This window comes from Trachypithecus francoisi, unplaced genomic scaffold (genome assembly GCF_009764315.1).
Source record: "Trachypithecus francoisi isolate TF-2019V2 unplaced genomic scaffold, Tfra_2.0 Lachesis_group4, whole genome shotgun sequence".
Taxonomy (NCBI): Eukaryota; Metazoa; Chordata; class Mammalia; order Primates; family Cercopithecidae; genus Trachypithecus; species Trachypithecus francoisi.
This window is the reverse complement of record NW_022681469.1, coordinates 144,787,001-144,799,358: the sequence shown is the minus strand read 5'-3', so window position 1 is coordinate 144,799,358 and position 12,358 is coordinate 144,787,001. Positions and strand designations below refer to the sequence as shown.

At 47.4% G+C, this 12,358-nt stretch overlaps 1 protein-coding gene across 5 annotated transcripts in view; it reads left to right on the top strand.

Moving 5' to 3' along the window:
- DDC (dopa decarboxylase) overlaps positions 1–12,358 on the top strand; it is a 113,194-nt gene that overhangs the window by 57,608 nt on the left and 43,228 nt on the right. For all 5 annotated transcript variants that reach the window (XM_033194315.1, XM_033194316.1, XM_033194319.1 and 2 more), the window contains exons 7-8: positions 6,329–6,395; positions 11,174–11,268. In XM_033194315.1, coding sequence (XP_033050206.1) covers positions 6,329–6,395; positions 11,174–11,268 — 162 coding nt within the window. The remainder of the gene's footprint in view (positions 1–6,328; positions 6,396–11,173; positions 11,269–12,358) is intronic.

Here is a 12,358-nt window from a genome sequence, read left to right as displayed (position 1 = left end):
GGCCTTGGCCTCCCAAAGTGCTGGGATTACAGGCGTGAGCCACAGCATCCGGCCTACTTACATTCTTTCTTGTAGTAATTGGTGCACTTAAAAATTTTATTCCTGCCGGGCGCGGTGGCTCAAGCCTGTAATCCCAGCACTTTGGGAGGCCGAGACGGGCGGATCACGAGGTCAGGAGATCGAGACCATCCTGGCTAACGCTGTGAAACCCCGTCTCTACTAAAAAAATACAAAAAATTAGCCGGGCGAGATGGCGGGCGCCTGTAGTCCCAGCTACTCGGGAGGCTGAGGCGAGAGAATGGTGTAAACCCGGGAGGCGGAGCTTGCAGTGAGCTGAGATCCGGCCACTGCACTCCAGCCTGGGCGACAGAGCGAGACTCCGTCTCAAAAAAAAAAAAAAAAAAAGTTATTCCTTTGCTTATTTACTTATCTATAATAACTTATGTAAACAAAATAAATAAGTAAGATACGTAAGTGGCCGGGTGTGGTGGCTCACGCCTGGAATCCCAGCACTTTGGGAGGCTGAGGCGGACAGATCACGAGGTCAGGAGATCGAGACCATCCTGGCTAACATGGTGAAACCCCGTCTCTACTAAAAATAGAAAAACAAAATTAGCCGGGCGTGGTGGCAGTTGCCGGTAGTCCAGTTACTCGGGAGGCTGAGGTGAGAGAATGGCCTGAACCCGGGAGGCAAAGCTTGCAGTGAGCCGAGATGGGGCCACTTTACTCCAGCCTGGGCAACAGAGGGAGACTCTGTCTCAAAGAAAACAAAACAAAACAAAAAAAAGATACGTAAGTATCTTATATAAGTAAGATAAGTAAATAAGTAAATTTACTTATCAGAATTTCTTGGGAACAATTTGTAGCCCTGAAATTACTTAATGAAAGAGATTTTTTTTTAATCCCAAGACTTTTGATACACACTATCACATTCTCCTTCAAAAATATTGTACCAATTTATGCCAAAAGTTTCTTTATAAAAAAGTTATTAAACATAAAAATAATGTTGAAATAGTGACTTCTACTGAAAGAAATGTAATGGTGAAATTGCGGGAGGTGCCAAGTAATACAGACACTAAGAGATGACTCATTCATTCATTCATTCATTCATTTGCTAAAAGGAAGTAATTTACGATTTTCTTAGGAGTTTATTTACTAGAGTGTCCGTGGGTGAAATTCAGATTCCACTGGGCAAACGAGGAAATGAAAAAGTGGAAAGGGATTCCTTTCTAAAGAAGTTTGCCTGTGAAGGAAAGAGGAGTAAACAGTGCAGTTGCCGGAGCAAGTTGGACCGAGGGAGACGTGCTGAGAGAGAGACTGATCTGTGCATGTGAAGGAGCTGGTGGAGGAGGCAGAAGCACGGAAGAGAAGACTACACATTTCATTGAGAGAAACAAAATCAAATTTTATTTTCCTTGAGGAAGATGGAAGGGCCAAATTAATATGCCTCTTTTGGAATTTTGCCCTAAAGACCAAAATTCAGAACATTCTGCTGACAGAAGCCACAGATGTGGGCCAATTGTAGGTATCAGATCAGAGAGGAGAATCACTTTTTTCCTGTAGACTGCCCCATGCACCGGCACCGTACCAGCCCTGGAGGTGTGTGGTGAGCCATGGTCCCTTTCCTCATGGCATGGTTCGTGGTGGGGAAGACAGGTGTGTTCCCATCTCCATGCCATTTGATGAGAAAGATGCATATATACATGGTAGAGGGCGTGAATAAACTTCCTAGAGGGGATTTGGAAAGCCTGTTGCTGAGAGAGAACACAGGAGCTGTGTCAGGGGATATCGAGGCAGGTGCTCCTGGGCATGGTGCCTTTCTTGTTGGAGGGAAGAAGGCTGCAGCATACAGAGATGTAGACGGGTATAGGACATTCCAGGAAATCCAACTTGTTTGTTGTCTTTAACTGGCAGCCAAAGGATTGTAAAGCCGGACAGATTTCAGGCCCACATAGGAGAGGGGTTGGAGCCTGAGCCTTGTCTCACTGCCCAGCTGTGCCCTTGTGGTTATAACTGGGCATGTGCATAATGACTATATGCGTCCTTCTGAGATGTAGCCACATGGTCTTCATTATATTCTCAGAGGGGCTGTAGATCCCTTAAAATTCAAGACACGCTGCTGAGGGCAAGGGGCACATTTGGCAGGGTTTGAACCAGAAAAGTTGAATCATTGCCCTTCCATGAACAAGCTTGGGGCTTGTAATAGTTTCCCCTTGTTTCTCAGGACAGCTTGCTTCCCTAATCAGCCAGCTTGATAAGTTTGGGCCACAGAGGGCGATGCCTGCGAGGCACTTACGTGAGCAGAGCGGGTTGGTCGAAGGGGCAAGGATGCAGAAGAGGAGGTCGTACCGGGCTCTGCCACTGCAGGAAGACCACGGGCTCTTTGAGATGGAGGCCTGCACTGTCCCCTACCCCTTCTTCCCCCTGCACAAATGTGATTATGCCTCTGCAGAGCGACTGGAATCAGGTTAGCGTCATTGAGCAATGCTGAGCCGGGGTAATCAGAGCCTGGAGCGGAGCAGGTGCTGGCTTTAAAGTGGCTTCTGAGAATTAGGACAGGCTGACTTGTAGCTCAGCCCCACGTAGACAAGCCACTTAGAACACTGTCCTCGCAGACCCCAGGCCTCCTCCTTACCATAGCAAAGTGCTTGGGTTTGTTGGAGTGAGGCAGGAGAATCGCTTAAACCCAGGAGGTAGAGGTTACAGTGTGCTATGGGTTTGTTGGAGGGGCCTCTGGCATGGCCCAGAGTGCTGAGCTCATTAACTGATGTTCAGGGACTGGTGTCCCAGGGGTCCTATTTGCCCAGCATGTGGCAGGACAACAAGAGCTAACCAAGCCTGGGGTCACATTTGGTCTGCTCCTGCCTATCTGGGTGTCCTGGGACAAATACCCACCTCTTGGAGCCTCACATAAGTCAACTGTAAAATGGGAATCATGAACATATCTAACTCATAAGGTGGTAGCAATTAAATATCATATAGGAAAGGCTCTCAGCATCAGGCTTGCTGCAGAGTTAGCCACAAAGAACATCGCCCCTAGTCTCAACCTAGGCCACTGCCAGGACAAAGCAGAGTTTTATCATTTCTACAAAGATGTTTCATACTCAGACCAAAAAAAAAATCAGTAATTACAGAAGAATCTAAGAATAAAGGTTTATTTTAACCAAAATCTTAAGAGAGATGCAGTATTACTGTTTGGTGAACATCATTCTAGATGCTCTTCTATGCACACATTAATAGAGAGAAAATAATTCTAATAAGGGCACACTTAACGTATTAATTTTAATAATAGAAGTTATTGGCTGGACATGGTGGCTCATGCCTGTTGTCCCAACACTTTGGGAGGCCGAGGCGGGTGGATCACCTGAGGTCAGAAATTAGAGACCAGCCTGGCCAACATGGAGTTATTGCCTTTAGTTTAGTGTTTAACTGAAGAAAGTCAGGTGAAACAGAATGAATTGCTAAACTAGAGATATGTCATTTCTAAGATATGACTCTGGGAGTTGAGAAAATAAGTTTCAAGCAATATTAATATTGTTAAGTCATTCTTTGTTTTTTCGCTATTCTCTTAAGGACAAAGATAAGGCATTCTAAGACTCTCATGCTCTACCAACTGAGTAGCCAGGTGTCTTAGACAAAGTGCTTTAACATTCAATTATATGTCAAGATGAAATTGCAAGTAGCAGAGAAAAACAACACACTGACTTCAGTTCCCACTAAATGACTCATCTTGCCAAAATGAAACAAATGTGGAGAATTCTTGATGCTTAACATGAGGAGGAGACATCCAGAGGTTAAGAAAGGAGGCTGACAGCACCAGGAGAAATATTGAGGTATGCAAGATGTTAGCCCGTTGGCACCTGATAGACCGGGCAGGTCTGTAAGTGCAATATGTTGCATTGTAGGTAAGAAAAATAAAGCCCAGCCAGGTGCCAATGTGACATGGAGTTGGGCCTCCAATCCAGGGCTCTGTGCCCCACATATGTAGTTTAACTATCTGTATTCACTGTGCCTTTTTACTGTCTGTGCTTCTGATGCTGTGACACCTTTGGGTCTTGCTGACCCTGGAGGGTCTGCCCTTCTCAGGGAGAGGGAGTTCCTAGAGCTCTTAAAAGGTTCACTTGCAAGTTCACCTTTCAAATGCAAAATCATCAATACAGAGCCCCTACCCCACCACCTCCTCTGTGGGGCTCTCACACTCTGGGCCACTCTCGTCTTGCCCTGAACGCTTAAGGTACCAGACATCTAGGGACAGCCCCTACTCCAGATGTGACCTGGAGCAGACCAAATGCGACCCCAGAGCCCACTGAAATTATTCAAACCAACTGATCCTAATCCTGCTCACCCTTGCCCTGCCTGGTTCTTCCTGTGGAAACCACAACACAGGCTCTTGCTGCTGTTTTTCCTCCATCCCTCTGCTGCCCAACCAACCCTGGTGCTTCCCCATATCCCCCTCCCCTTGGGGACTGTGAGGAACAAGCTGTTTTTAATGGCAGTCATCTCCTGACTTGTTGGACTCACCATCCTGAACAAGAAGAAAGCCTACATTTAAACAGACTGCCCCTGCTGTGCCCGAGGGTAGCCCCTTGGGGGACTGACTCCCTTGGGCATAGCTCAGTGACACAGAGAGCCTTTCCAGAGTCCAGCCAGGACCTGTTTTGGGCCCACGCCCCGGGACTTGGCATGGAAAACTTTGGTTCCTGAGCAGCCATCGCTCTGTCTGAGAAGTACCTTGTCCAGACCAACCACCTGTGAGAGGAGCAGGGCAAGGCGGTTGAGATGAACCTTCCACAGGCTGACTCCATGCTACCTGGGCATGAACACTTTGTCTCTCCAAGAGGAAAAGTTGGTTTCCAGGTGAAAAGCAAGCAGTCATAGGTGAAATGGAACCAGAAAGTTCTCCAACTGGGGTTCTCACATACAAGTTTCTGACCTCTCTGTTTTTATCCTCAGGACACATGGCATTGCTAAGACTTTACAGGGGGCTCAATAAAGGTCACACAAATTTAATTCTATTCCACACTTTTGTCGCATCCACAGAGAAATTTCATTATCTAGACTACATGACATCCATAAATCAATTAGGCCCTTTGGTTTTGTAAACATAATGTGCATTTTGATCCTTCAGAGAGAGCTGTTTGAACTCAGCAATAGGTTTCAGCATCTATGCAATGTCCAGCAACGTGCAAATGCTCAGCTCAACACAAAACAATGAGACAGGGTCCCTGGTTTTGGGAGCACCATGGGTCTGGAGGGAGAGACAGACACGTGTGTGGGTACAACACAATCAGGCTGTGCCAGTGCGATCGTGGCACCACAAGGTCCTCAGAGGTCGAGAGAGGCCACAGTGACTCCTAGCCTGCATTTTCTGAGTTGTGTGACTGACGGCACTCAATGCTTTCTCAGAACATCCCTTTTAAAATTATTTTCAATGTCAGCAGTGTTTTCTCATGACCTCCAGAGGGTTCAATTAATCTTTGGGAACAGTATCATTCAGAAAGAGAAAGGCAGAGGATTAAAGCTGGTAAATGATACTCTTGCTCAAAATCCTAGTGTGACTCTTAACTGACGCCAAAGGCTGTTCTGAAAGAAGCATTCCATGAGCGCCTTGGGCAATCTGGGCCCTGCTGGAGGGAGCCTCATCTCTACTGCACTTGCTCTGCTCTGTGCATTGCACATGTGTGTATGCACACACACACACAGACACACACACACACACAGACACACACACACACACCCCAAACTAGGAAAAAACCCAGGCTTCCGCTCCACAGTAGTAACTATGTTCTTACTTTCTCTATATGTGTATATATATACACACACACATATATATAGAAAATAAAATAAATATGCTTGTGTATATTTTAATTATAATTTAATTAGATTATAATGAAATTAAAATGCATATATGGAATATAAGAACATAGTTACACTAATGTTACATAGAACATTAATTAAAATTTAACTAAAATATACACACATGCATGTATATGTATATTTAATAAGGTAGGATATAGGTATTATTGTCCAGATGGTAGAATGCTTCATTTCTGCCCCAAGGCACCCTGGAAAATCTTTTGCAACTTCCCGGTTTCTAACCTCAGAGCTTAGTTTTCTGTCTGCAAATCTGTTTCTCTTAACCTGCTGTGATGCTTTCACCCAAAGATTCAATGTGTATCCATGGCCTTACGTTTCCATGTAGCAGACATTCATTGGGATCTCGGCTCATGGCCTTGGGTTGGACCATGGGGCAATGGTGGCTTGTGTGGAGGTTACAGCGGTGACTGGCACCCAGGGGATAAAATGTTGTCTGCTTTTTACCCTCTAGGTGGTTGCCACCCTGGGGACCACAACGTGCTGCTCCTTTGACAATCTCTTAGAAGTCGGTCCTATCTGTAAGTATCTGATTCCATTTTCTTTTTGGAAAATGTTCTCCGTATACGGGGAATTTAGAAAACCTTCCTCGTTGATCTCTCTTTCTTGTCACTAACTTCATATTGTGATGGTTTGCCTAGCTCTTCTCATATTTGCAATAATAACACAAACCTCATTAGCTTGAACTCCACAAACTCAGAATTTGGGCGAATTGGAAAAAGCTGAGCTTAGGTCTACCAACACACTATTTGTAAGAAAAAATATTCCAAGCAATATAAAAGTTATGTAAAATTGCAGGCTCTGTTGGCTCTGTTGAGGAGAATAAACTCTTCAAAATCTTAGAGTAACCACCCTCACATGTGGGTCATGCATACACCTCATTTGAGAATTGACCACGCCTGAATTTAATTATCTGGTATACCCCTTTTTCACCTTTTTTGGAATTACTAAATGCAGTTAAGAAAATTGCCGAAGATAGTTTAGCAAATCAACACAATGAAACTGGATTTTGCCAAGCAATAATCTGTGCTTCAGATGTTTTCCTGGGTCACTCTCGCCTCCTCCCTCCCTCATTCAGAGATCTTAGGTTTTCTCATTGAGACTAGGATGCTGTACTTTCAAAAGGTGAACGTGAATGAGCAACTCTGTTTCTAGAGTTTCACCTTTGACATGTAGCTCTGGGAACTCAGCAGGCCTTGAAGCTGCTTCTGTGGACAGAAGAACCCTCGTAGGGCAGGGACAATGGCTCAGGGGGCTCCGCCTTTATCTGTCCCTTTGGGATGGGAATGTTCTGACCGCTTGGCTGTGAGTGGAGCTGCCCAAGTGGGGCCTTCAGACCACATACCGGTGGCCTGTGCCAGATCCTATGCCAGCTACCAGGGAATTGGCTTCATCCTTACTCTGCATAAGCCAAGCACAGTTCTCACCTCTCCTAACCCAAGAGTCACCCATGGTCCATACTCAGAGGAGTGGACCCTCCTCTCCTGGGCGTTGGCCTCCCCTCTTGGGGTCAGCAGCTGGGGAAGGCCGGTGCTCAAGGTGCAGGTGCCCTTGTGTGAGCTGGACATGGAATTGGTGACAAGGAAGCTAGGGTCCAGCCCAGGGCCCACCCCTGAATCTTGCATTCTGAGCTTCATTTATGCTCTCTGTAAAGTGAAGAGAAAAGCCCCACTTGGGCTCATAAAATAACAATATTTCCCCCCAGGATTACTCAGAGACTGAATTAATGCAGGGAAAATGCACCATCCCAAAGGTGGAGTGCATTGCTGCACAGCAAGGAAGGCAGTGCCGGGAACTACTGGGAGGTGGGTGGCATAGACTTACCCACTCTCACAGGGTTTTACTCCACCGTGTATGCTGTGTGGCACACAGCTGTAAGAACAACTGGCTGGCAGTGGTCGTGCACAGCCCCGGGCTGGGGAGAAGGGATAGAACTGGCTGAGTCAGGACTGCAGCCACAGCACTGGCCTCATCAGCTACAAACCTTCATCAGCTCAGCCAAGCAACTTGGAGTCCTCTGACTCAGATGTCAGGCTAAGAACTGAATGTCCTGGCCAGTAGCCGGCTGATGTAATTCCCCAGGGCTATCGGATTTAAAGGGCTGAGGTCTTCTGCCGGACAGAGCCCACACGGCCTGCTGTCCCCTGGGCCCAATGCAGGCTGCCCGCTGGACCATGGAGATGACAGCCAGCGTGTGTCACCTGCCAGTCACAGTCCCCTGGATGTATCCAGCTCAGGCCTTCCTGCTGTCTTGGGGCCCCCTCTTCTTTTCAGAGGCTGGAAGCTGTGGACAGAGCTTGATTTATGATTTGTTTGGTTTGAAACACTGAGGTTGCTTTTGGGGTTGTGCAGAAGGAGCTGACATGGGTAAATGCCAAAACCCTTTCATTCATTGGCAGAATGCATAGGGGAGGTCAGTTTTGACAATTCCTTTTTTTCCTTTTTTCTTTTTCTTTTTTCTTTTTTGAGATGGAGGCTTGCTCTGTGGCCCAGGCTGGAGTGCAGTGGCGCAATCTCAACTCACTGCAGCATCTGCCTCCTGGGTTCAAGTGATTCTCCTGCCACAGTTTTCCAAGTAGCTGGGATCACAGGCACACACCATCACGCCTGGCTAATTTTTGTATTTTTATTAGAGATGGGGTTTCACCACATTGGCTAGGCTGGTCTCAAACTCCTGACCTCAGGTTATATGCTTGCCTCAGCCTACCAGAGTGATGGAATTATAGGCATGAGCCACTGTGTCCAGCCAACAATTCCATTTTTATTGATGGTGGTACATTACTAACTGTTGGTGGTACCTTAACAATTAAGTCAGCACCTTTTTACCGACTTTCCCTCTCCTGCTACCATTTTCCTATCACCAGATATTTAGCATTCTCCAGCTCCAAGCGGGACTGTTTCGAGAGCCTGAGCTGACCTTATTCTATAGTATGATTGGAATAATCTAACATAATTCAGATAAGTTATTCACCCACCATCATTTGACAAAGAAAACAAATCAGAAGATGGTTTTCTTCCAATTGCTGCCTTTGGAAAGACATTTTCTTTTTATTGCATTTGAAATGATTTGCCAGTGAGGGTGTTCAGATTGGTCTACTTGGATGGATCAGTTGTCTGGCAGGTTTTACTGAGAAGAAGATGAGATACAAAAAGTGGATAGTTGAAGTCAGTTAGGTTGCTGGTGGGGAAGTGGGGACACTGAGGATGAGGGTATGGGTTGAGTTGAGGAGGCCATCTCAAGGAGTGAGGAAGGAATAGCACAGGGCAGGCAGCCAAAGCTGCATCCTGAGGTGCCAGCATAACTGGGGGAGGACATGCAGCTGGAGGGGCAGCCAGGTCTGCCTCAAGTTCCCGGGAAGTCTCATAAGGAAAGAGTCACTGGCAGCAGGAAGCTGGAGGGGTGTGAGACTGTCCCTTCCCTCCCCACTGAGGCAGCCTTGCCTCGGGGCTAGGTGTGCCTCTGGTGCATGCAACTGCTCAAGCTCTGGCCGAGGTCTCTGTGTCTGCCTGGTTCCTAGATGGGCCGTGCTATGCAGTGTGTGCTGTTAGCGGATCACATATGAGATGCAGAATGCAGAGGCGTGCCCGCAGCTCCATGCATCCCTATGGAAACCAGAGAAGCCCTCCAGTGTCCACTTCCCTTGGGGGTCTGTAAGTTCCCTTCTGCAGGAGTTGTAGGCCAACTGCAAGCTTAGAGGGAAGACAGTCCTCCACAAAGTCACTGCTGATAAAAGACGTAAGGCATTTCAAAGCTTTGACTCAGTCTGATCATCAGGATGAAAGCCCTTGGTTGGATCAAGGTCAAGTGTGTCCTGCGGACATGGATATCCACCCCAGGGCATGGGAGGCCAAAGGTCACAGAGCAGTGTGGATCTGAACCGAGGCTTAGGGGCTCATCACCTCCCCCAGAATCAGTCTCACCTGGTGCTTGCATACCCCCAGATGGATGCAGCAGTGAGCCAGGAAGAGCACAAGGCCTTAGGATTTACAGTTTCTCCCTGAGGAGTCACTCAGTAATCATGGGATATCCATCCCTGTAGCTCAGATCAGCGGTAAGGTTGAGAAGAACCTCAGATCCCATCATAAGATAGGTGTAAATTTGAAGCTTGCTGTAGTCTGAACGTTTGTGTCCACCCCAAAGTCCATTTGTTGAAATCCTAATCTAAGGTGATGGTATTGGAGGTTCCAGTGGCCTTGAGGTCACCACGGTGGAGCCCTCCTGATTGGGACTGTGACTAATTAGTGCCCCTGAGAGTCTCACGCCTCACTGCACAATGAGCACTGTGGATGGTGACTGAACAATGAATCCATGGATCCCTACCTGTCAGGGTCAGGTGCTGACCCTGACACCTACCCCACGGTGCCCTGACACTGGTATCCACCCTGTTAGGCTAGGGTGGCTTGTGCCCTCTCTGCAGACTTTCACCCTTCAACTCTTACTCTCCTGGGTGCCTACAGCTGAGAGGCAGCAACCATGGAAGTCACATTTATTTCTCCCCTGCTCAGTGCTGGGGTCCTGGCAGGCACATTGTAAATATTCCCTCGCTCACCCCTTGGGCCTGTGGGTACTGTTTCATCTCCATCTTCCTGGGAGGAGAGTGAGGCTTGGAGAAGCAGATAGGGCCCCTTGGCTGGGGAACTGCTGGAAGCGGGAGTTGAGCCCAGATCTGTCAAAATGGAGGAAGCATGCTACACCGGTGGCTCTCCCAGCTCCTGAATGAGGCAGCCCCTGCCCACAAGGACAAGGCTGCTATATATGGTTGGAAAACAGAAACCCTGTTCATGAAGGGAGCAGGGGATGGTCTAAGATGGCGTAAAATAAAGAACTTAGCCTGGTGGTGGGGATGGAGTGGGGCAGGTAGAGGTCAGCATAGACTGTGCAGAACCCCTCGGGTGATGTTTGGGGGAGGACTTGAGAATGGATTAGCAAAGGGAACCGGGAGGGAATTCCAGGTGGGTGGAAAGGGTGGTGTCGCTGGAGAGAAATGCTGGTGAGTAACGTGAGGCTGTCACACAGTGGTCCCTCGGAGTTACACTTAGCCGCCAGGGTCAGGAGAGAAAACCAAGGGGTGCAGCTGCTTCCATTTTCCCTGGTGTGTGTCTGGGACCAGGAGCACACACACTGCCCTCAGCTTTCGAGCCTTCAAATGAGGGGGCCTTTTGGGGATTCCGCCATTAGTTCAGCAAATACTGTTGGCATGCTCCACGCAAGAAGGGTGCTCAGACAGGGCGAGGTCAGCTGGCAGGCTCCATGGTGAGGCATCCGTCTGCGGACTCACGAGTTGCTTCTGGACTTTAGGCAACAAGGAAGACATGTGGCTGCACGTCGATGCGGCCTACGCAGGCAGTGCATTCATCTGCCCTGAGTTCCGGCACCTTCTGAATGGAGTGGAGGTAGGTGCACCCTTCGCTCTCCCCAAGGCTGTTTTCACGGCTCTCTGTTTTTGACCTCTCCCTTCATGAGGAGCTGACATCCAATTTCTCGCTATCGCGGTTTGTTTTAGCCAGTTATGTTTGAACCAATTCCCACTTCCTCAGAACAGGAGCTGAGAGCCTTCCCCAGTCATGCAGCCTGTCCTCCTGAAATACTCCTGACACTTACAGTTCCATTTCAATCTATACAAATCCCAAGCAGAAGGATAGATGTTAGCTTATAAAACTGTGGGAAAGTAGGAATAAAATAAAAACTTAATGCACTTAAACTCAAAAGAGTAATTTAAAATACCAACCTGCAATTCCATACAATCTGGTTCAACATGACAGTCATGTTCTGCCCACACGTCTGAACATGGTGTTCACTTTAACCAGTATTGAACGGGAAGCTACCAGTGCATTTAAATGCCCCTAGGCAGTCTTCTGGAAACTGTAAAGCATGGTCTTTAATGCTAAGTGAAACGCCTGCTTCTTTTGAGAAGTAGCAGTCAAAATTATTGACCAATACTCTGCTTCTCCAAAAAGCAACAGAATGTAAATTGGTACAGACTTAACACAAAGAAATGACCTTATTGATATACTGTGGTGTGTTATTTCAGACTCAAGTGGGATTTCATTGTTGGTGGTGGCTCATAGGGTAGGAAGTCTCTCCTCCCCAAGAACTCAGCTTTCAATGCCATAGAGGGTCCTGAGAGGCAGTCTTTGGCAGTGTGTCCATGAGAAGGAGATAGCAAAGCAGGGGAGCTGTGGCACTGGCCAAGAAAGAAATGCTTTCTGCCAAGGGGCAAGAGGTGTCGTGAGACCTCACCCATGTGTGATGGAGGATGAAGGGCACAGTTCTCTGCATTAGACTCCTTTGTTTGAATCCTAGATTTATCCTTAGGACTAGCTGTGTACCCTTGGGTGAGTTAGATATCCTCCCTATGCCCCATAAAATAGATATCATAAGAATACATCCCGTGTGGGATTGTCGTCAGGGGTAGATGAGTTAATCATGTTTTAAGGGCTTAAAAACAGTGCCTGGCAGACAGTAAACACTGAACTTGCATTA